Raw genomic sequence first — 23639 nt, 5'->3', positions numbered from 1 at the left:
ATCAAATCAGGCTGGTCACATGATGTCGCACTTTAGGAGCGTTGCAACTTAGGATCATAATTGTCAGGCTCAATTAGGGTCCTACATTGAGGACTATCTGTAGTGGACTTAATCGATGATCATGGGACCATTGTGTTCCCTCTCGGCTCCTTTTTTTTTGGCTGGAATGAATCATGACACAGGATTCAGTATTATTCACACTAATAAGCAGCTTTGTAGCATGTCAAGAAGGAGTTTTTCTCACCCTACCTCAAGATGCTACAGGTGCAATGTTCTTAGCATACAAACCAAGCATCCTCCTACTGAGCAACGGGGCCAGCCTTCACACCAAGCATCTATCTAAAGGGCCAAGATCATGCCGAAGTACCAATAAAAGAGAGTATTTGTAGCTCAGGGTTGAACTGTGGGCTCTTTAGTCCTTGGCCCTAGCACTGATGATGTTACCTAGTTTGGCAATGAAACATCTGGAAAAAAAATCACCAAGCTCAGAGAGCACCAAGGACCCCACAGAACAGGAATTGTTGGCAAAGTCTTGGGAGCCAAAGTGATCAACTAAGAGCCGTGGTGGTGCAGTGGTTAGAAGGCAGTATTGCAGGCTAACTCTGCCAACTGCCAGCAGTTCGATCCTGCCTGGCTCAAGGCTGACTCAGCCTTCCATCCTTCCGAGGTCGGTAAAATGAGGAGCCAGGTTGTTGGAGGGGCAAGAGGCTGACTCTGTAAACCGCTTAGAGAGGGCTGTGAAGCAGTATATAAGTCTAAGTGCTATTGCTTGCGAAGGAAGGAAGGAAGGAAGGAAGGAAGGAAGGAAGGAAGGAAGGAAGGAAGGAAGGAAGGAAGCCGTAGTCACGCAGTTGTTACAATGCAGGCTGACTGCTCAGTACCAGGAGTTTGATCCTAAATGGCTCAAGATTGACTCAGCCTTCCATCCTTCCAAGGCTGGTAAAACGAAGACCCAGATTGTTGGGGGCAAATATGCTGACTCTGTAAACCGCTTAGTGCTGTAAAGCACTGTGAAGCGGTATATAAGTCTCAGTGTTATTGCTATTGCTATGTGTTCCCTAAAACTGGCTTCCCAGCCTCAGGAAAGTTAGAAGATACTCTGTTGTTAAGATTCAACTCTCATCCTGGTCAGTTCAGGTAGAAACCCCCACCCCCACCCCACAGGAGTGAGATAGCATCTTGGTGCAGATTTTCATGACTATTCTTTGGCTTCAAAATGGTACCTGATGATAGTCCTCCATGAACTTCAGGTGGCTCTCCTCACAGATAAGCAGATTGAGATATTCTTTCCAGTCAGCATGGACGGCCTCAATGTGAGCCTGCAGACGAGTAGAGAGTAGAACCTCAGGACAATAATCATTGATGCCCAAAATAAGACACGAACTGGGAGCCAGCGAGAACCCACCTACACTGAAGCAACTTTTCCTAACACGGCCATCTTCAAATCCAACTTACCTCAATGGCGATCTTCCCGGGATGATTTTCTGACAGGAGTTTGTTGCCATCTTCGTGCAGTTTGTTGATGGCTGCCTCTTTGTCTTCCAGTTTCCTATTGATGAAATTCTAAGGAGAGGGGAAGGAATGAGGGAAGAGAGAAGCCAAATGGAATCACTCCAGTTGCAGGTGGCTTGGTCTAAGTTCCAAGTTGAGTGAAAGGGAGGGGAGCCAGGAAAGTAAGAACATTTATGCAGGTTGTCTATGGAGATCCTCAATCATCCAGGTCATGGTTATCCCAAAGGTGCTTTTCCAAAAGGCAACTGGACCTTCTCGCTTTTTTTTCCTTGAAAACCTTCTTCTTCTCATCCAAGAAGCTTCTTCAGTTCAGTTCCCTTCTTCCCTTCAGAACTGAAGAAGCTTCTTGGATGAGAAGCAAAACGTTTTCAAGGGGAAACCCCCCCCCCCCAAGAAAGTCCAGTTGCCTTTTGTAAAGCAACTTTGGGACATTTATGCAAGTTCTTCAGAAAGAATTTCCTAGACTATAGACTCTTCCCTTTGAGATTTCCATCCGTGAAGGAAAGCCACCTTAAATCAAATTACATGGATCAGGTTTCGCTTGAATCCCTTATACAGTATCCATTTCTAGAAAGCCAGTTGCGGTGAGCTTTCTTTGCTCAATGCTTTGAAAACTCTCAAACAGAAGTTCCTGTCAACTTGCTCCAACGCTGAATTTGGTCTGCATAAAAGTCCTCCACCAGTCCTCCTCGACTTACAATAATTCGTTTAGTGACCTTTCAAAGTTACAGTGGCACTTTGCAGTCGCAAGCCTAACGTGCAATTTAATTTGAAATAGGCATAGCTGAATTGTTCAAGCGCTCCCACCTCGAACAGCTGGAAGAAAAAAAACACCATCCACTTCCTTTGAAATATTCAGCTCCTGCTCCAATTATGGAGCTAGCTAAAATTTGCAGATCCAAAATTATTTCCCGCAGACTCCGACGTTCAACATCTAACTGTCCTCCTGTGCTTTTTTTATTTATTTATTTTTTTAGGAGAAAGAAGTTATCAAGAGCAAGACTCACTTCGTACTGGCGACGGCGGCTCAGGTAATCAAGGTTTTGGTCACTCCAGTCAAACTGCAATCTGTCCTTTGCCTGCTGATCTAGCCAGTAGAGTTTATTGGTGCAGCGCTGCATAAAATCTTGCAATAAATTCAGGTTCTCCTGCCTTCGTTGGGATTCCGACTGCAAACAGAAAGAGCGTTTGGCCAAGGTTTGAAAGACGGGAAAAAAACAGCTCTAGAAAAAGAAAAAGTCTCGTCTGAAGACAGTTTTCAAGCCATCTCTTTCTCCAGATGGCAAAATCCAGGAGTTTTAGAGCTGGTTGCTTGTTGATGGGTCCAATTTATGCAAACCCCTCCCCCAACTGAGGTCGGATTAGGAACCACAAGAAAAAAAAATATCCAGCTACAACAAAACCATTCTTTCCCAATAAATATCTATGGGCATTCTCAATCATCCAGGTCATGGTTGTCCCAAAGGCGCTTTTCCAAAAAGCAACTGGACTTCCTTGGTTTTCTTCCTTGAAAAGGTTTTGCTTCTCATCCAAGAAGCTTCTTCAGTTGTTCAGAACTGAAGAAGCTTCTTGGATGAGAAACGAAACCTTTTCAAGGAAAAAAAGCAGTAAGTAAGTCCAGTTGCCTTTTGGAAAAGCACTTTTGAGTCTTCCCCAATAAATGAATGGTTCTCTTAGCTTCCTAAAATGGCTTTGGGTTAGGAAAAAAAATTGGCTGATCCTTACTGGCTATATCCTATATTCAACAAACCTTGAATTATTTTCAGCATATGCTTAAAGTCTCTTCTCCGTGGACTGCTATGTTTTCTTTTATGGCTAGTAACTCACCAGATTTGATGTGATGGACTTCAAATGTGAGAACTCTGGAAATTACACCGTTGCAGAAATTTGTCTTGTGGCCTATTCTTGTCTTTCTTCCCATCTACTCTATTCCCCAGAGGAATACAGGAACCTGAACTGCAAAATCCCCTGATCAATACTGTAAGTTTGACTTCTTATATTCCAGACGTGATGATGACCCAATTTGCAGGAAGCACGCTCCTTCTCCCTGGCCCAATAATTTATATTCCTTGGTGATTACTAAACAATGCATCTTCTCCTCTGTGTCCTCTGCCCTGGGCAAGATTACTCATTTCATCTCTGATTTGCTTAGATGTTCCATAATTACACACATCTGTTTAGAATAAAAAAGCATCTTACCAGCAGTTTCTGGTATTTCATCTGAAGCTCGCTTGTATGCTCCTGGAAACAAAAAGAAAAGACACAATCTCAAAAAAAGAAAAAGAAAAAAAAGTGACCACCAAGACCCATACTTTTATCGTAAATACATCACAGTTAAGCGTCTGGCCATTTTATTAGAGCCTCCATAGTTGTAGGTGCCCAGTTGGTGTGATAACTCACCAAATTCTTGACTTGAGTGTACAGGAAATTCTAAGAATTTTAACTCTAACATACCTGGAAGGACATCAGGTACATGACTGTTGCCCCCGCCCCCGTGCGCCCCCCCTCACAGGAAAACAATCCCACAGAAAGAGTAGAACTACTTTAATTAAGATTGGCTAGAACAAACAGAAACTTGAATGTCTGCTTGTTCTGCCCCTGCTTATGCCACCGTGAATTTGGAAGATGTCTGTCTGAGCTGCTTTTGAGTGTTGTCTTGTTATTCTGGACTTTAAAAAATGTTTCTGCCCCTGTCTGTCAACCTGCTAACATTGGAGGTTCTTGCTTTGACAATATATGAAGATGCAGCCATTTTTCCCTTAACTTGTGTGTTACTTTTAGAGGTTTAGATGCTGGGGGTGGGGGGGCGGAGAGGAGAGGAGAAAGAATATGACGTATGGGAATTAGTTAGACATAGCAACATGGTAGTAGAATGTTTACCAAGGTTGTTTGAAATAAGAGATGATAAGAAACGGTGGGTTGGAGAACTGGAGGGAAGGTCTGCATTTCAACCTAATTGGAGAATGTGATTTACGACTGTCAATTGTGCTTTGATACTATCTCTTTAGGGGAGGGGAATTCAGATTTTGGCTTCGACCATGTATGTGTCGATGCCATGCTACTTGAATAAAGATCCTTCAAGGTAAACAATGCCTCAAAGTTCTTTGAAGAGTTTCATCTGTCGGAACCATGACACTATTAATATTAATATTAATTAATAAACTATCACTTTGGTAGGTAATGGTTCCTATCTTCACCTTCCTTACTCTCTACCCCAGCGTAGTTAGCCTCAGCCATTTTAAGATGTGTGGACCTCAACACCCAGAGTTCCCCAACCGGCATGGTCAAGGTTGAGAAACACCGCTCTACACCAATCCTTCATGCCTCCCAGATAGGCAGCATATATGGAATACCTGAAAATAATCACATGTTTATAAAAATGTGCTAATAATGAGTTACACCTTGATCCCATCTATTTCCCAGGAGTGACATCTTTAAATATGTTTTCTTCCAAGGAGACAATTATAGACACTTATTTCACAACAACCTGCAAGATTTTCCACAGCTGCCTAGGTATTCAAAGCTCTGTGGCATTATGAATCTTTACTCTTAATACCTTCGGGTTGTCTGTCCAAGAAGACAGCAATTTAACCAGCATCAGGGGACAAAGCAACCTTGTGCTCTCCAGGTCTTTTGGACTACAATTCCCACAAGCCTTGCCACTAATGTATTGGCTGAGGCTGATGGAATAAAAATCCAAACCCCCAGAAAGGATCAGGTCACCCATGCCTTTGTAGAATAGAAGAGGATTTGCAGTTGAAAAGATAAACTATAACTTCTGGAATCTTAACTCATTATTTGTATGGCCCACCAGAGATGGCCAGCCATACAGAATGAATGAATGAATGAGTCAGTCAATCAATCAAAAATACATATAAAATCATAGAAATTAGGTAGGCCTGAAAGGTTTGTTTAAATCACTCTTTAGGAAAACTATTGAATGCTTGTGGTTTCTATGCCTTCAGATGACACATTCAACAGGTGCAGCTTTCTCCATAACAGCACTTAGCACTTACATACCGTTTCACAGTGCCCTTTCTACGCAATTTACAGAATCAGCATATTGCCTCCACAATCTCATTGATCGACCTCGGAAGGATGGAAGGCTGAGTCAACCTTGAGCCAGTCAGAATCGAACTCATGGCAGTGGGCAGAGTCAGCCTGCAATTCTGCCTTCTAACCACTGCACCACCAAAGTTGCACATGCTGGATTTCTCTTGCAGTATAGAAAAGTCTGCTGTTGCTTCCCCTCCAGTCCCCATCCTATCAAAGATCCAAGAGACAGGGGGGATACCTTTTCACCTTCTTTGTTGATATGCGGTCCAATAGCCATCACCTCATTGTGGAAGATGTTGTGCTCTTCTACCTGACCGTTGACTGACGGCAGGTCTGTGCCAAAGCCTCTGTCGTTCAAGGTTTCCTTGGGGAAAGAGAGCACAGGAAAGGTGGAGTAAGGGCATCATTTCCCATAGCCCCAGAAGCCCGGGCACACAAAAATATTTAGACACCAAGAATATGCCTCTTAGCAAGTCAGACCAGTGGTATTTCATGCTCTGAAGAACATTTTGACCAGCCCAAAGAACCAAGAACAGAGTAACTTTTGAGTAGCTTCTTTGTTGTTGTTTGCCTACAGACAGAATCTAATCTGCAATTATCTTCATAGCTATAGATACACTCTCTGAATTGCTAGGGAGGGTCTGACCTTGCTCTCTTCCTGCCTACCAGACATTCCAAGCTTTGCTGTCTCTTCGCTCTTTGGGAAGGAGCCCCTCCCTCCTGGGACTCCAGACCACTTTCCACCACACAAGCACGGTGGCATCCGCTGATTATGATTTCTGTAGATTTTAGATAGCTTTTATTAAAAGTTAAAATCATAAATGAGAATCCTTGGGAGAAGGACGTCACAGAAGGTGACCCTTTATGGTCCACCCAAAACCTGTTGCAGTTTTGGAAATGATAGAAGCTCTTGCCTCTTTGTGATGGTGAGTGCTGAAAACTGGGAAAGAGTCAAGGCTATCTGCCACCAATTTCCAGAAGACCATGTCAATGAGCTGCCAAGTTAGATTTGGTGGCTCACGTGGCCGAGGGCTGCAGGTTGCTCATTGCTGACCTAAAGTGAAACTCCATCTCCCCCATCACATTGTGATGATGATACAATCTGGAGGAGAAAGCGGTTCTTTGTAGAAGAATGCCACCCCAAAAATCTAGAAGTGTCGTGCTAGGCTGCAGAACACATATGTAACACTTCCTGAGGTACGCGTAAGAAAAGGACAAGTAATGCAATGGACATTTATTGGGATTGCAAACAGTGGGTAGGTATCTCTCCCAATGAAAGTAACAGCTTGGTGAAGGATACTTTTCACGGATAATATGGCAGGGAAGATAGGAGGTGGCTACGTATTCCATATACTTCTTATTCTCATCCCACTTCTTAGCTTTCCCTGCCTCTTGCATAGCTATTTAAAAAAACAACAACAACTTAGCAGTTTGAAAGCCTGCAAAGTAGATAAATAGGTACCACTTTGGTGGGGAAAAAAACAAGGACATGAAAGGCCTCCCTCAGGGGAAGCAGTGATGTCACCAGCTACTCCTTTCAACCCGGAAGGTGCTTCTGATATGAAAGTAGTGTAGTATTGAAAAACCGGGCCGGGGAGCTGATTTGAACGATTGGAACTTGTCATTCCCAAAATGGATGTCCCCAGATTAATTCAATTTCCCACCACACCCAGTTGGGGTGGGCTTCAACGCGCTGGAAAGGTCACCAACCCAGAGAAAACTCATTTAATATTTCAAAAAAAAAGTCCTTTTAAGCAGAATTTAGAAAAAAACAGTCCAGCCCAGCTGATTTCCTCTTCGGGGCCACATTTATGATCGAAGAGCCATAAGACCCCCCTGCCCCCCCAGCCCATGTCTCAAAGCAAAGTAGGGTAACCAAAGAAAAGCTCATCAGTATTTCCTGATTTGGAGAAGGCCTACCTGCTTCTCTTCGATTGTTGAGGACCAGTTGACCTCGGGTTCAATTTCACGTGGGGTGAAATTGTAAATCTGATCATGTTTCCCTCTCAAGTTGTTCACCCTTTCCTTTAACTGCCGGATACTGCAGAAAAGAAAAGCAAGAATTCTCGTCTGTTTTTTCCCACGACCATCAGGAGCAAAAGATCAGGACCACACATGAAGGTCCAGTTAATTTACTACTACTCATGCCTATGCACAGGAATCTACTCAATTAACAGTTAGTCCTGGTTTGGCTAGATAAGGGTCAACAGAATCCAAGAGGGGTTGGACTTGGTCCATTTGTGACTATGCAGAGACTCTAGGTTGATTCCTCTTTTGACTCCACCCCCAGATTCTGCCACTCCTTCTCCTACAATGACACTTGGACAAGAGTTTCAACCTCCTTACACCCACTCCATTATAATTCTGAATTTAGCCCAATCTGGAGAGTTCTGCCTCTCTTGCTCCACTCAGAAGCTCCATTTTTCACGGACCTTGATGGAAGAGCTTTGCAGCAGAACAGTCGGAATCGACCTTGGAGGTCTTCTAGTCCAACCCCCTGCTCAAGCAGGAGACCCTATACTATTCCAGACAAGTGGCTGTCTGGTCTCTTCTTAAAAACTTCCAGTGATGGAGCACCCACAACTTCTGTGAGCAAGTCATTCCACTGGTTAATTGTTCTCACTGTCAGGAAATTTTGCTTTAGTTCTAGGTTGCTTCTCTCCTTGATTAGTTTCCATCCATTGATTCTTGTTCTGTTTTCAGGGGCTTTGGACAATAGGTTGACCTCTCTTCTTTGTGGCAACCTGTTTAATTTAATTTAATTTAATTTAATTATTATATTTGTATACCGCCCTTCTCCCGAAGGACTCAGGGCGGTGAACAGGGCGCATATAAAAATACAGATTACAAAAATTAAAAAGAATTAAATAAGAGCCCGAGCTAAAACAATAGAATAATATAAAATCCACAATAAAACCCCAACACATCCCCCATCAGGCCAGGCCGGCTTGTTCAAATAGATAGGTCTTCAGACCGCGTCAGAAGGAGCGAAGGTCAGGCGCCGTCCGGAGCTCAACCGGCAGCTGATTCCATAAGTCCGAGGCGCCCACAGAGAAGGCCCTCCCCCTGGGGGCCACCAGCCGGCATTCTCTGACCGGAGGCACCCTGAGGAGGCCCTCTCTGTGGGAACGCACAGGGCGGAGGGAAGTTGACGCCGGCAGCAGGTGATCCCCGAGGTACTCCGGACCCATGCCATGTAGGGCCTTGAAAGCCATTACCAAAACCTTGAATCATGTTGGAACATGGCTGCTATGTCACTCCTAGTCCTTCTTTTCATTAAACTAGACATACTCAATTCATATGTGTTAGCCTCCAGCCCCTTAGTTATCTTTGTTGCTCTTCTCTACACTATTTCTAGAATCTCAACATCTTTTTTATATCATGGTGACCAAAACTGGATGCAATATTCCAAGTGTGGTCCCTCTACATAAATATCAGCTTCAGAAGAGAACATGGTTAGATCAGGACTCCAGTCCTAATAATTGCATAGAAGGAAAAGGGTGAAAAACGCCAGCTGCTATTTATATTTTCTGGTTTATAAATGGGCATAAAATATCGAAAAGGAAAAAAATAGTGAGTGTAATGTGTAGCTCAGCCCTCAGAGAAGCTGCTGGCAAGCTAGGAGAATAACCAATTTCCTACGGATGTTTTCCTGTATCTGAATCCGCAGGGGTAGCATGCAGTTTCCCTTTTGTATCTATAGGTCAAAAACAAGGAAAAAATTATTAGAAGACGGCATAGAGCTGGAATGGTGGGCATATCTGCAAATACAATCACGATACAGAAAAGATAAAAAAGAACCCGGGATAAAATTAGAACGCACAGAATTAGATAAAATTCTAGGAACAGAAGATAAAACGATAAAAAAGATATATCAATATTTATTAGAGCAAGACATGCTAGAAGAACAAGTAAAAGATCACAATGCTAATTTGGAGCAAAAATTTCGGCTATAGTATCGATCTAGATAATTGGTGATGACCTATAAAGCCCTAAATGGCTTGGGTCCGGGATATCTGAGGGAATACCTGCTGCCAGCATCAAGCTCCCTTCGTCCAGTGCGCTCCCACAGGGAGGGTCTTCTCAGGGTGCCGCCGGTAAAAGATTGCCGGCGGACGACACCCAGGGATAGGGCCTTCTCAGTGGGGGCACCTGCCCTTTGGAACCAGCTGCCAGTGGAGTTGAGGACTGCCCCCGACCTCCGTTCATTCTGCCAGGACCTGAAGACCTGGCTCTTTGAGCTCTCTGGCCCAGGCTGAGGATTAATCTTAATTTTAACTGGGGTTTTATTTATGCAGGGACAAATATAATTTTTTAAAATTTGTTTTTAACTTTTGTATCTTGGTTTTTTAATCACCCTGTAAACCGCCCTGAGTCCTTCGGGAAAGGGCGGTATATAAATGTAATAAAATAAATAAATAAATAAATAAATAAATAAATAAATAAATAAATAAATAAATAATACCAAGTGAGGTGGGGGGAAAATGAAACTTTGATTTTGGGTTTTGCTGATTAAGTAGGTTTGTTGTTAGAGAAGTGGCTGGTATATATTACCATATCACAAAAAAGATGTTGAGAGACTGGAAAAAATTCAGAGAAGAGCAACTAAGATGATCAAAGGCCTGGAGACCAAAACATACGAAGAACGGCTGTGGAACTTGGGGTTGGCCAGTCTAAAGAAAAGAAGAAACAGGGGTGACATGATAGCTGTGTTCCAGTAGCTGAGGGGCTGCCACAAGGAAGAGGGGGCCAGGTTGTTCACCAGAACACCAGAGGGAAGGACGAGAAATAATGGTTGGAAACTGGTCAAGGAGAGAAGCAACCTGGAATTAAGGAGACATTTCCTGTCAGTGAGGACAATCAACCAGTGGAACAGCTTGCCACCAGAAATTGTGGGCGCTCCATCGCTGGAAGTTTTTAAAAAGAGACTGGACAGTCACTTGCCTGAGATGGTATAGGTTCTCCTGCTTGAGCAGGGGGCTGGACTAGAAGACCTCCAAGGTCCCCTCCAACTCCTATTTTCCCATTATTTTCTTCTTTCTTTTTTCTTTCTGTATTTTATATTTTGATAAACGAATAAAAATACTTGAATCTGAGAATAACACCAATGTGCACTCCGAATTAAATATTTCTTCAAAAAAAGCTAAAAAACAGGTGTTGTCCTCATGCCTTCTTTTGAAACTGGAGAAGACCCCAGAACCACATGACAAAAAGTAACACAGGTCTCTAGGTCAGCATGGCTTTGGTGCTATCACCCCAGACTTACTCCTCCGTGATCATGTCCCCCTGGGGGTGCTTCATGTGGCGAGCGATGGCAGCGTCTCCATCCAGAACATAAAGGAGTTTGTCAGATTCAATCAATTTATCAGCAGTGAGCTCCTGGTATTGTGTGGGCTGCCCAGCCTTAATCTTGTGCAGGTCCTAGAAACCAACAAGTTAGTTGCAGTGAGAATAAAGCCTCATTAAAGCATGTTTTTGCAATCTCCTAGCATTATCGTGTGCTCAATTTGACTCAAAGACAGCGTTTAATATTTTCAGAATATTTTTTTAACTACAGGTAGTCCTCAATTGACAATCTCAAAGCATAACATTTAAAATTGAATAAAATTATCCCCTGCACTTTCCTCCCAGTTCCCAAACTGACATGATCCAAATAGTTGCTGGAAACCTTTTAGAAATCCAATGTGATTCTATTCTCTTGTCCTTAATGTGAGAATTTTTTTTAAAGCAGAATATAAGCCAGAATCTTTGAAAGAGAAGCTCTCCTAATACAAGAGTTGCTACGTTCAAAAGGGACACCTGGCATTTTTATAAGAGTTGCATCACTAAACATTTGCGGCTTTTTAATTCTTTATGTTCTGTTTTAAATGAATATTTACAGATAGAAAGGACAGGTAAAGGAAGGAAGGAAGGAAGGAAGGAAGGAAGGAAGGAAGGAAGGAAGGAAGGAAGGAAGGAAGGGGAAAGAAGGAGAAAGGAAGAAGGAAGGAGGGAGGAAGGCAGAAAGAAAGGAGGAAGGAAGAAGGAAGGAGGGAGGAAGGATGGAAGGAGATATAGACTAACATTTAGAACATTTAATTCTTTATGTTCTGTTTTAAATGAATATTTACAGATAGAAAGGACAGAGGTATAGGAGGGAAGGAAGGAAGGAAGGAAGGAAGGAAGGAAGGAAGGAAGGAAGGAAGGAAGGAAGGAAGGAAGAAAGAAAGAAAGAAAGAAGGAAGGAAGGAGGAAGAAAGAAAGGAAGGGAGGAAGGAAGGAGGAAGGAAGGAAGGAAGGAAGGAAGGAAGGAAGGAAGGAAGGAAGGAAGGAAGGAAGGAAGGAAGGAGATATAGACTAACATTTAGAACACATCATGCAAGACATCACAGTAGTAGCAGAAAAGCAAATTTTATTGATGGATGCAATGGACCAAATGGCAGAAGGAGGACTTGCATCTTCCATTTAACCTAAAAAAATGGAGATTAGGATTGATCTTGACATCCATGAGGAAAAGAACAGAAGAATAAAATAGAAAATGAAAGAACAGAAGTGCCAGGTGGCATAAACAGACACAGATCTGCCGTGTACAAAAACTGACAATTTTCAGAGTTAAGACAGTTCCAGCTGACTCAAATCCGAACATGCTCGTTCTAAAGAAATCTAATTAACAATTCAGCAACTCACAACCCAGGGCACAGCCGCAACTTACACTTTGCATTTTTGAGTCCGTTTCCACAATGTTCTTTTCCACTCGGTCAGCATTTTTCTGCAACTTTTCGATCAGTTCTGACAGCTCCTTGGTGGAAATGCTGGGAAAGGAGAAAGCAAGAGAGTTGTTGCTGTTGTTATTGTCGTTTCAAGTGTGTGCCAAAGGGAGGGAAGCACGGTTCCATGTAACTAGACCCAGATCTGGCTGTAGAAATCAGAGACTTTTTTTAAAAAAAATTAAACTGTCCTCCACCATAATCCATGTCAGGTGTCTTTCATAATAATTTTATTACATTGTACAAAACGAACACCTAAAAACCAACACAAACTGACAATCCGGAAAAAGAAAGATAAAGATTAAGACAAAGAGGAAAGGAAGAGATAGATGAAGGTGCAGAAAGATACATAAAAAGAAAAGAAGAAACATATGCAAAGAATGACTTCCAACGTCTTCCTCCGAGGATACGAAAGACACATTCAGCTTTTAGTCTAACACCGCAATGCAGGTAGTCCTCGGGCTTCGTTTAGTGACCCTTTGAAATTAAAACGGCACTGCAAAAAGTGACTTTATGACCATTTTTCACACTTATGACCGTTGCACCATCCCCGTGGTCACGTGATTTGGTCACTTGGCAACTGACTCATATTTATGACGGTCGCAGTGTCTCATGGAGTCACGTGATTCCCCCTTTTGCGACCTTCTGACAAGCAAAGTCAATGGGAGGGGAAGCCAGATTCACTTAACGACCGGGTTACTAACTTAACAACTGCAGCGATTCGCTTAACAACCGTGGCAAGAAAAGTTGTAGAATGGGGCAAAATTCACTGAAAAACTGTCTTGCTTAGCCTTGGAAATACTGGGCCCAACTGTGGTCAAGGACTCCCTGTATAGCATCCACGTTCCCCCCCCCCAAAGCTTTTTTTCCCTTTTTTTAAATTTTAACAAGGATCAAATTCATATGTCAGAATTTGATTTCTCTCTCTCCCCCACCGCCAACCTCCCGCAAAAAGTCCACGAAAGGCTTCTGTCAAGTGTCTTCTTTCCACAGACGTTTAAGGGACAGAAGAATTTCTCAAAATGTTTTGAATGGCCCTCAATAACGGCCCTCTCGGTTAGACTACTGCAACGCTCTCTACATGGGGCTGCCCTTGAGGACCACTCGGAGGCTCCAACTGGTGCAGAATGCAGCCGCGCGAGTTGTGTTGGGGGTCTCCTGATACTCCCATGTTACACCTCTGCTCCGTGAGCTGCATTGGCTCCCAGTTGCCTTCCGGATGAGATTCAAGGTGCTGGTAATGACCTACAAAGCCCTACATGGCATGGGTCCGGAGTACCTTAGGGAGCACCTGTGGCCGGCATCAACTTCCCTCCGCTCAGTGCGCTCCCACAGAGAGGGCCTCCTCAGGGTGCCACCGGTCAGAGAATGCCGACTGGTGACCCCCCAGGGGGAGGGCCTTCTCTGTGGGTGCGCCTGACCTGTGGAACCGTTTACCGGTTGAGCTCCGGATGGCTCCCGACCTTCGCTCCTTCCGACGTGATCTAAAATCTATTTGTTTGAACAAGCCGGCCTGGTCTGATGGGTTTGGGTTTTAATTATTGTTTTTAAGTAATTTAATTATTGTATTTGGGCACTATGGTTTAATCTGTTTTTAATTTTTGTATTTTGGTATTTATTGCCCTGTTCACCGACCTGAGTCCTTCGGGAGAAGGGCGGTATACAAATAAAATAAAATAAAATAAATAAATGAATAAATATTTTAAGGACTGAATATCAGAAAAAGGTTACGGGTGGTTTTTTTCTGTCCCCAGTTCACCTAGCTAGCTTATGAAACGGCAACAGTTGTGGTTCATTCACTGAGAAAAAAACAACCATTTTAGAATTGCTTTTGCTGTAGGTCTCCTTTCAGTTTACAAAATGGTTTTGCAACTCGCCTATTGCCCGAACCGCAACACATTCTTGTTTGGGAAACTTTGCTTTGACCTTGGGAGAAAAGCAGATTTCCAGAGTAAGGCTGCCAAGTCCTTTTCTATCTGGCCTTTCCTGGATCTTCAATCAATTACACAAATGAAACGTGGTCTGACTTGAGATGCTGGCTAATTGAAAGTGTTTTTCTCCTCTATTCTTCGTGTCAGGCTGCTGCTAAAGATACCAGGAAGCTTCCAGAAATGGGAAGGTTTGGCAAGGACGTCTCTCTCTGCACAGCTCTGGGCAAAGTTGGAAGTGTTGAGCAAGTTCAGTGGGTGTTCTGCAACCGAGCAAGTTGTGGCAGTTGTCCTACTTGGGACCGGAGAGAGAAACTAATGTCTGCTTAGAACCTGTCTACCTCGATGCTGCTCCATCAGTTAGCAAGAGTTACGCAGGAGGGGTCCTTGGTGCCCTCTGACCTTGGTTGTTTTCTTACAGACCTTTCATTGACTAGCACCGATGACGTTACCTAGTTTGGGTAATGAAACGTCTGCAAGAAAACAACCAAGCTCAGAGAGCACCAAGGACCCCTCATTTCAACCCTGAGCTACAAATATCCTCCTTTATTAGTACCACATATGGATGTCAAATGCTCCAGAAAGCATGCAAATAGGAAAAAGTGGTCTGCAGGCACACTTCCACCACTAGCACCGATGACGTTACCTAGTTTGGGTAATGAAACGTCTGCAAGAAAACAACCAAGCTCAGAGAGCACCAATGATCCCATAGTCGTCGTCCTCCTCCTCCTCCTCCTCCTCCTCCTCCTCCTCCTCCTCCTCCTCCTCCTCCTCCTCCTCCTCCTCTCTACAAACCACCCCTCTCTTCTAGCACATTACCTAGTTTGGGTAATGAAACATCTGCAAGAAATCAACCAAGCTCAGAGGGCACCAAGGACCCCTCATTTCAACCCTGAGCTACAAATATTCTCCTTTACAAGTTACGTATCTTTGGCTAGGAAGGCAGTAAAACAGGGACAACCACTCTTAGTCAGAAGCCATCCTAGCTTTGACTGAGGGAGGGGAAGTTTTGGGTCAAAGTGATGCCCAAGGACAACGCAAGCTACTAAAATGTTACTGTTGCATTCAAAGTGGAGGAAAGTTAATGTAGTCCCTTCACCTTTGACTGGATCCATCGTATACCACCATAGCTGATTCCAAACCAGGTGAGGAGGGTCATACGTGGTTAGTTCTTAGATGGCACAAAGATCGCTTTTGGTCTCCCCCATCTTCCCATCACTCCCTCCCCCCATAGATGTTGTCCAGTTGTCCATAAGGTGCTTTTTCAGGAGACAACTGGACTTTCTTGTTTTTCTTTGAAGATGTTTCGTTTCTCATCCAAGAAGCTTCCTCAGCTCTAACTGCATGGCGGGGAGTGGATAGCTAAATCCTTTCATTCCCCACCATCCAGTCAGAGCTGAAGAAGCTTCTTGGGTGAGAAGAGAAATGCGTTCATAGAAAAACAAGAAAGTCCAGTCGCCTCCTGAAAAAGCACCGTTGGGGCCTCCCCCCATAGCTTATGACAGATTGGCATCTAGTGAAGTATGTTGTTGTTAGCTGCGAAGTCGTGTCCGACCCATCGCGACCCCATGGACAACATTCCTCCAGGCCTTCCTGTCCTCTACCATCTTCTGGAGTCCATTTAAGCTCATGCCTCCTGCTTCAGTGACTCCATCCAGCCACCTCATTCTCTGTCGTCCCTTTCTTCTCTTGCCCTCAATCTTTCCCAGCATCAGGCTCTTCTCCAGTGAGTCCTTCCTTCTCATTAGGTGGCCAAAGTATTTGAGTTTCAGCTTCAGGATCTGGCCTTCTAAAGAGCAGTCAGGGTTGATCTCCTCTAGGACTAACCGGTTTGATCGCCTTGCAGTCCAAGGGACTCGCAGGAGTCTTCTCCAGCACCGTAGTTCAAAGGCCTCAATTCTTTGGCGCTCAGCCTTTCTTATGGTCTAACTTTCACTGCCATACATTGCAACTGGGAAGCCTTGACTATATGCACTTTTGTTGACAGGGTGATGTCTCTGCTTTTTAGTGTGCTGTCTAGATTTGCCATGGCTTTCCTCCCCAGGAGCAAGCGTCTTTTAATTTCTTGGCTGCAATCCCCATCTGCAGTGATCTTGGAGCCCAGGAAAATAAAATCTGTCACTACCTCCATTTCTTCCCCATCTATTTGCCAGGAATTGAGAGGGCCGGATGCCATGATCTTAGTTTTCTTAATGTTGTCAGAATCTCCGGAAGAGAAGAGGATAGATGTGTATTGAACCGGCAATAGGCATTTCAAAGGAAAGGAGAAGCCTTTTGAACTGGGGAAACAAAAGGGGGGGCTAGCATCTGGTTTTTGTCACGGTAGACAGCAATAAACAAAAGGGTCCTAACTTCCTTTTTCCCACGAGATGGATGATACGAGAGGAAGGATGGGGGACTGACCAAATGGGGATTAAGGGGGGTTAAACCGGGAACTCTTTATAAGGGTTTACATCATGGAAATATTAAGTCCTGTCTCGCCTCCTACAACCAAGCATGTCATAGTAAAGATTCCTTTTGGACTAAGATTTGGCTCCAAGAGTTTTGTCTTCCTAAGACATGGTTTGGGGTGGGTCCTGACAAATGTTAAGTTTCAACCCAACTTTTGCACTCTCCTTCTTCACCCGCAACAAGAGGCTCTTTAGTTCTTCTTCACTTTCTGCCATTACTAGTGAAGTATAGTAGCCAGCGAAGGATGGCAGCTCAGACATAGCCCCACGAGAGCCAATACATCCCTAAGGATATTTAGGCAGAGATCTCTTTAGCTTTTTTTTAATGGTGTTTTTTACAAATTTGCAGATCATTTCACTGATAGCAAAGGAGCTTGTAGGCAGCTGTAGATAACTTTGTCTCCCGCATTCTCGTTAGCTGGGATCCAACCGTGACATTTTCTCTGACAGACAGATAGCCTTACAGGAAGGGGAAAATCAACCCTTGTCTTCCTTCATGCCTTATGTAACTCAAGACATGCCTCTCTCTTTTCCCATCTGAGGATCAGTTAATCGCCCTCAGCTCCTATTTGTACCCCTGATTCCTCCATCTGCAGTCTGGCTCTTCTTTCTGGATTTTCTTAGGGAATTCCAGCCCCATTTTTCTAGAGCTGGGATACATCCTCCCTCCCTTTCGTTCTTACGTTCCAAAGGTTCAAAGAGTATGAAAATGCAAATTGCTCTCTACATGAGTTGCTGATCTGAGCACGGAGCTGACAACGGTCAACCTCTTCTGGAGATATTAAGCAATATGGGCACCCCAACTCTTGGGTTATTTGATTTTCAGCAGCTATGACCCAAAGCTTTAATAAAAACACAGATGAAACTAATAATAACAATCCAAAACAACTGGAGCACCACTTCAGCACCACTGGCATTGATAAAATCTCCACAGGTAAATTGCAAAAGGCAGCTTTACTTGGAACAGCTTACATCCTGTGAGGATACCTATAACACCATCAAACATCCACAGCTGCCTATCCCAGATCCTTGGGAAGGACTCTAGAGAGGGATAAAAATGCCAAATTTAAACATATGGCTGCCTGTGTGATGAACCATGACAACAATTTAAAAAGCCCTTCTGGAGAACGTCAACTTATCTGAGGGAACACCTGCTGCCAGCATCAAGCTCCCTTCGTCCTGTGCGCCCCCACAGGGAGGGCCTTCTCAGGATACCGCCAGTTAAGGAATGCCAGGGGGTTATTCCTAGGGGAAGAGCGTTCTCTGTGGGCGCGCCGGCCCTATGGAACCAACTCCCCATGGAACTTAGGACTGCCCCCGACCTTCGCTCATTTCGCCGGGACCTGAAAACTTGGCTCTTCGAGCTGTCTGGCCCAAGCTGAGGGGTTTTAATTTTATTGGGTTTTAGTTTAAATTTTGGGGACTTGATTTAATTAATTTTTAATCTGATTTTAATTTTTGTATGTTTGTTTTTAACCTTCCCTGTAAACTGCCCTGAGTCCTACGGGAATAGGGCGGTATATAAATTTAATAAAATAAATACATAAAATAAATAAACTTGATCCTTTCTACCAGAGTGTGGCAAACGTGGATGGGAAAGGAAAGATGGACTACAGAAATGAATGAATACAATTTTTTTTCCACTACTATATGCAAGTGAACATTACAGGAACTGGATATGTCCAATCTGATGAAAAGAAGAACTCGGAGTGACATGATAGCAGTCTTCCTATATTTGAGATGCTGACACAAAGAAGACGGGGACAACCTACTTTTCAATGCACAAAGAAAAGGGGGGACAACCTATTTTTCAATGCACTTGAGGACAACACAAGAAGTTACGGATCAAAGCTTATCAATAAGCGATCCAACCTAAAACTAAAGAGAAATTTCCTGACAGTGAGAACTATTAATCAGTGGAACGGCTTTCCTTCAGAAGTTATGGGTGCTCCATCATTGAAGGCTTTTAAGAAGAGACTGGACCGCCATTTGTCCAAAATGGGATAGGGTCTGCTGCTCAGGTAGGAGGTTGGACTAGAAGACCTCCAAGGTACCTTTCAACTCTGTTATTCAGTATTCTGATTGTGTTCCCCACAGGATTCTCCATCTGCTCCAGCCTCCTTCTGGTTGGCTGAGCTAAAAGGCCTGGCATCACACACTGCAGGCCTGTTTCATTGAGAAAAACCCACTGTCCCTGTCAATCCTTCTGGATCAGCAGCAAATGAAGAGCATTGTTGAAGAGACAATCCCCATTCATAGCTTGCTTTTCAGACCTTGCCAGATCAGTGAAATAATGCCACCAGGACCGAAGAGGCAGAAGGCCGAAGAACAAAATGCTCCAAAGCGTTGCTGAAAAGTACCACATGCCAGATGGATTTATGCAATGGAGACGAACATTGTGCGATGGGTGCCATCTTTTGTATGCCCAATTCCACACTTCCCACAAGACCAAGGCAGGCTGTAAGACTGGTTTCCTTTAAAATGGACTGTGTGCATTCCATGTCACGGGTCCTGAATCAAATCCGATTCATCTCTCGCCACTTCAAATAAACCGGAGAGTTCCTTTTGTGTCAAGGCCAATCCATTTGATTTATTTGGAATGAGCTACCATGACTAGGACTACAGGCAGTCCTCAACATAGAACCACTTGTTGAGCAGCTGTTCAAAATGACAGTACTGAAAAACGTGACTTACAATCGGTCCTCGTGCTTACAACCATCTCAGCATCCTCAAGGTTGTGCAACACACTCATAACAGACACCTTGCTTAGCAATGGAAATTCAGGTCACAACTGTGGTTGTAAGCTGATGACGAGAAACAATAGCTGGAAACTGACCAAAGAGAGAAGCAATCTGGAATTAAGGAGAAACTTCCTGAAAGTGAAGACAATCAACCAGTGGAACAGCTTGCCACCAGAAACTGTGGGCGCTCCATCACAGGAGGTTTTTAAGAAAAGGCTAGACAGTCACTTGTCTGAGATGGTCCAGCAGGGGGCTGGACTAGAAGACCTCTAAAGTCTATTCTCTCTTCTCTTCTCTTCTCTTCTCTTCTCTTCTCTTCTCTTCTCTTCTCTTCTCTTCTCTTCTCTTCTCTTCTATTCTATTCTATTCTATATTCTGTTCTGTTCTATTTCTGTTCTGTTCTATTCTGTTCTATTCTGTTCTATTCTATTCTATTCTATTCTATTCTATTCTATTCTATTCTATTCTGTTCTGTTCTTATGACTTCAATAGGGAGAGGACAGCAACTAAAGCAGTTGCAGAGAAGAGCAACTAAGATGATTTTGGGTCTGCAGGATAAATAGCGTGAGGAATGCTTAAGGGAACTAGTTATATCTAGCCTAACAAAGAGAAAGGCTAGAGGTGGCATCATAACTGCCTTCCAATATTTGAGGAAGAGAGTAGGACTCGACCTATTTTCCAAAGCACCTGAGGGCAGGACAAGAAGCAATGGATGGAAACTAATCAAGGAGAGAAGCAACCTAGAATTAAGGAGAAATTTCCTGACAGTGAGAACAATGAATCAGTGAAATGGCTTGCCTCCAGAAGTTGTGCGTGCTCCATTAATGGAGGCTTTTAAGAAGAGACTGGACAGCCATTTATCCACGATGGTATAAAGTCTCCTGCCTTGGACTGCGGGTTGGACTAGAAGACCTCTGTGGAGATTCTCCATCATCCAGGTCATGGTTGGCTCCAAAGTGCTTTTTTCAAGAGGCAACTGGACTTTCTTGTTTCTCTTTGAAGATGTTTCACTTCTCATCCGAGAAGCTTCTTCAGCTCTAACTGGATGGTGGGGAATGGAAGGATTTTTTAAAAAATTCCATTTATATCGCGCCCTTCTCCGAAGACTCAGGGCGGTTTACAAGCTTAGCAGTAGCCTTCATCCTATGTATATGCCTGCTTGTTAGGGCTTTCACATACACCCCAAGCGGCATTATTACAAAGTCAGCTTAATTGCCCCCAACAATCTGGGTCCTCATTTTACCTACCTCGGAAGGATGGAAGGCTGAGTCAACCTTGAGCCTGGTGGGACTCGAACCTGCACTAATTGCAGGCAGCTGGTGTTACTTAAGGAGGCATTAGCCCACTGCTCCACCAAAGCTCTTATTTATATTTCCTGAATATATAAATTCTTGAGAAGCGAAATGAAACGTCTTCAAAGAGAAAAAAGAAAGTCCAGTTGCCTTGTGAAAAAACATCTTTGGGACTAGAACAGGGGTCCCCAACTCCTGGTCCATGGACCAGTATCGGGCCACAGCATGCCACAGCATGCCAGCAACCGGTTGGCACAAACAAGCAAAGCCCCATTCTTGGGGTGCAGGCAGCACACAAAACCATGCACCCTCCGGTCCGTGGAAAAACCTCTCTCCATGGAATCGGTCCCTGGTGCCCAAAAGGTTGGGGACCTCTGGACTAGAAGACCTCCAAGCTCCCTTCCAGCTCTATCATTCCATGAATCTACAGACCTGCATTCTCATGCAAGTTGGAATGTTCTCCTGCTGTATCATGGAATTTCACACTTCTGGGGTAACATTTCAGGGTTTTCTTGTGCAAATAAAATTTGGAGAGAAAGGTACATGGTTTCTATATCAAGCAGGCCAGCCAACCAGCATGGTATAGGGTCTCCTGCTTGAGCAGAGGGTTGGACTAGAAGACCTCCAAGGTCCCTTCCAATTCTGTTACAGCTAGTCCTCGACTTTCCACCACAACTGAGCCCAAAGTTTCTGTGGCTAAGTGAGACAGTTGCCTAGTGAATTTTGCCCTCTTTTACGACCTTTCTTGACCCAGGTGTTAAGTGAATCACTGCAGCTGTTAATTAATTAACAGCAACACGGCTGTTAATTGAATCTGGCTTCCCCCATTGACTTTGCTTGTCAGAAGGTTGCAAAATGGGATCACTTGATCCCGGGGGCACTGCGACCGTCATAAATATGAGTCAGTTGTCAAGCATCTGAATTTTGATCACTGTCCATTGGAGGGTTGCTACAACAGTCATAAGTGTGAAAAACGGTCATAAGACAGTTTTCCCGGTGCCGTTGTAACTTTGAATGCTCACTAAATGAGCTTCTGTATGTCGAGGACAGCTGTACTTGTGTTCTGTTAAACAACCTCTCCTCAATTTGCTCTTCCTCCTCTCCTGCCCAGCTCAGAACAAGCACTCTGCCTTCCAAAGTGGAGATCTTTAAGCATGGGGAAAACCAGTGACTCCACTCGGAGCTTTCACCCACTGCTACTTTCGTTTATTTAAGAAATGAATGAGAGAAGACGGGCGGTTCCAGATGCAGTTTTTATTATGCAATCCCTGAGATTCGGTCCCCAAAGGAAACTGCTGAAAACTAGCCATCCTATACCTGTATTAACGCAACTTGTTATGCAAACACAGCTGGCTTGTTTTGGGTTCCGTGTGTTGGGATCCAGTACATCCAGCCTGTCTCTTATTCGTCACTCCCTGCACCCTCCTTTAGTTTCCTTTTGGTCCATTTCCCATGGAGAGAAAAAAAAGGAAAATGGGATTTGTGAAGAAAAGAACATTGAAAAAGACTTCTCTGTGCGGGATTTCTCCCTCTACGTGCCAGGGATATCTTAGTGGCGTTTGTGCAATGCTAAAACGTAAAGTAGGGCTAGCAGAGCCAGGCATGTTCATTTAGTATGCTAAGTCAAAACAAACAACATCACATAAAGCCTTGACAGAGGTGTCTAATTCGTACAATATGCTGCCACACCTTGACTTGGTTTGTTTTTGGTTTGGTTATTGTGTTTTCAATCCATGGGTGATGGCGGAAGTGTTGCGCAAACGTTTTCCCTATGTGGGAATCAGGACAGTCCGATCAAACAGGCGTGATGAGTTGTGTAATGTTTAATAAAGGCAGGAAAGAATAATTCAGAACTGAGCTTCCTTCTTCCTTCCCTTCCTCCTTTCCGCAGCCGCCTCCCTCCCTCCCTTCCCTTCCCTTCCTCCCTTCCTCCCTCCCTCCCTCTTTCATTTTCCTTTTTTCCTCCCTCCTTCCATACTCCCTTCTCTTTAATCCTTCCTTCCCTTCCTCCCTCCTTCTTTCATTTTTCCTTCCTTCCTTCCTTCTTCCCTCCCTTCTTTCATTTTTCCTTCCTTCCTTTTTCCTCCCTCCTTCCATACTCCTTTCTCTTTAATCCTTTCTTTGTTCCTTCCTTCCCTCCTCCTTTCATTTTTTCTTCCTTCCTTCCTTCCTTCCTTCCTTCCTTCCTTCCTTCCTTCCTTCCTTCCTTCCCACTCACAATGCCAGATGTTTCATTAGGTATCTCAGACTCCTGCACACCTTTGACAAAAATTACTGTCCTCACTAGAGTTAGTTTGTGTGCATGTGTGTGCGTGTGCATGTGCGTGCATGCTTGTGTACACTCACCATCTCCTGGCAAGTAGGTCATTTTAATTTTGGCATTTCCATGTTCTGAGTCTAATCTGTTCCTCCCAAATGCATCATTGTTTACACACATTAAAAATACGAAGCACTCTCCAAAACAGACCTCTGTTTTCCTGCCAGCAACCATCAGATAAATATTGTAACTAATGTTCTTTCTTTTGTTAAATTGCCTTTCACCGTAACCTCATTCAGATGAATTGAGTAGATAAACCAAGCAGAGGCAATCCAACTGAAATTGTGACCGGCAGCAGTGTGAGCACCAGCACAACATGGCAGCCAGAGTCAGCATTGCCAAGTGTAAGATACATAATTGCCAGGAGGCCAACTTGTAATAATCCCAGTTAGTTCTTCTAGTTTCTAGTTAGTTCTTCTAGTTTTGTCTATTCTTGTTTTTATATCTTTTTTTGCCAAGTAGGAAGGAAGGAGCTCAATTCAAGAGCAATCTGAAAACTATTTGCAAAGCCAACCTCTACTCTAGTTTTATTTTCCAGAGAGGCCTGTTGGACCTATGTAGGACCTACATATCCATCATGTAGGATATGATGATGAT

General features: G+C 43.8%; 1 protein-coding gene across 1 annotated transcript in view; it reads right to left on the bottom strand.

Annotated features, from left to right (window-relative positions):
• The window catches only part of PPL (periplakin), a gene marked incomplete at its 5' end in the record, with an annotated part of 71691 nt that overhangs the window by 23899 nt on the left and 24153 nt on the right, over positions 1 to 23639 (bottom strand). Inside the window, 8 exons of the mRNA XM_083372708.1 lie at positions 1224 to 1319; positions 1456 to 1563; positions 2520 to 2681; positions 3712 to 3753; positions 5807 to 5932; positions 7489 to 7609; positions 10835 to 10989; positions 12260 to 12359. Of these exons, the coding sequence (XP_083228834.1) occupies positions 1224 to 1319; positions 1456 to 1563; positions 2520 to 2681; positions 3712 to 3753; positions 5807 to 5932; positions 7489 to 7609; positions 10835 to 10989; positions 12260 to 12359 (910 nt within the window). The remainder of the gene's footprint in view (positions 1 to 1223; positions 1320 to 1455; positions 1564 to 2519; positions 2682 to 3711; positions 3754 to 5806; positions 5933 to 7488; positions 7610 to 10834; positions 10990 to 12259; positions 12360 to 23639) is intronic.

The sequence above is a fragment of the Vipera ursinii genome (genome assembly GCF_947247035.1).
Source record: "Vipera ursinii genome assembly, chromosome: 13".
Taxonomy (NCBI): Eukaryota; Metazoa; Chordata; class Lepidosauria; order Squamata; family Viperidae; genus Vipera; species Vipera ursinii.
Note: the sequence above shows the minus strand (reverse complement) of the source record. Positions and strands in the feature narration are given on the sequence as shown.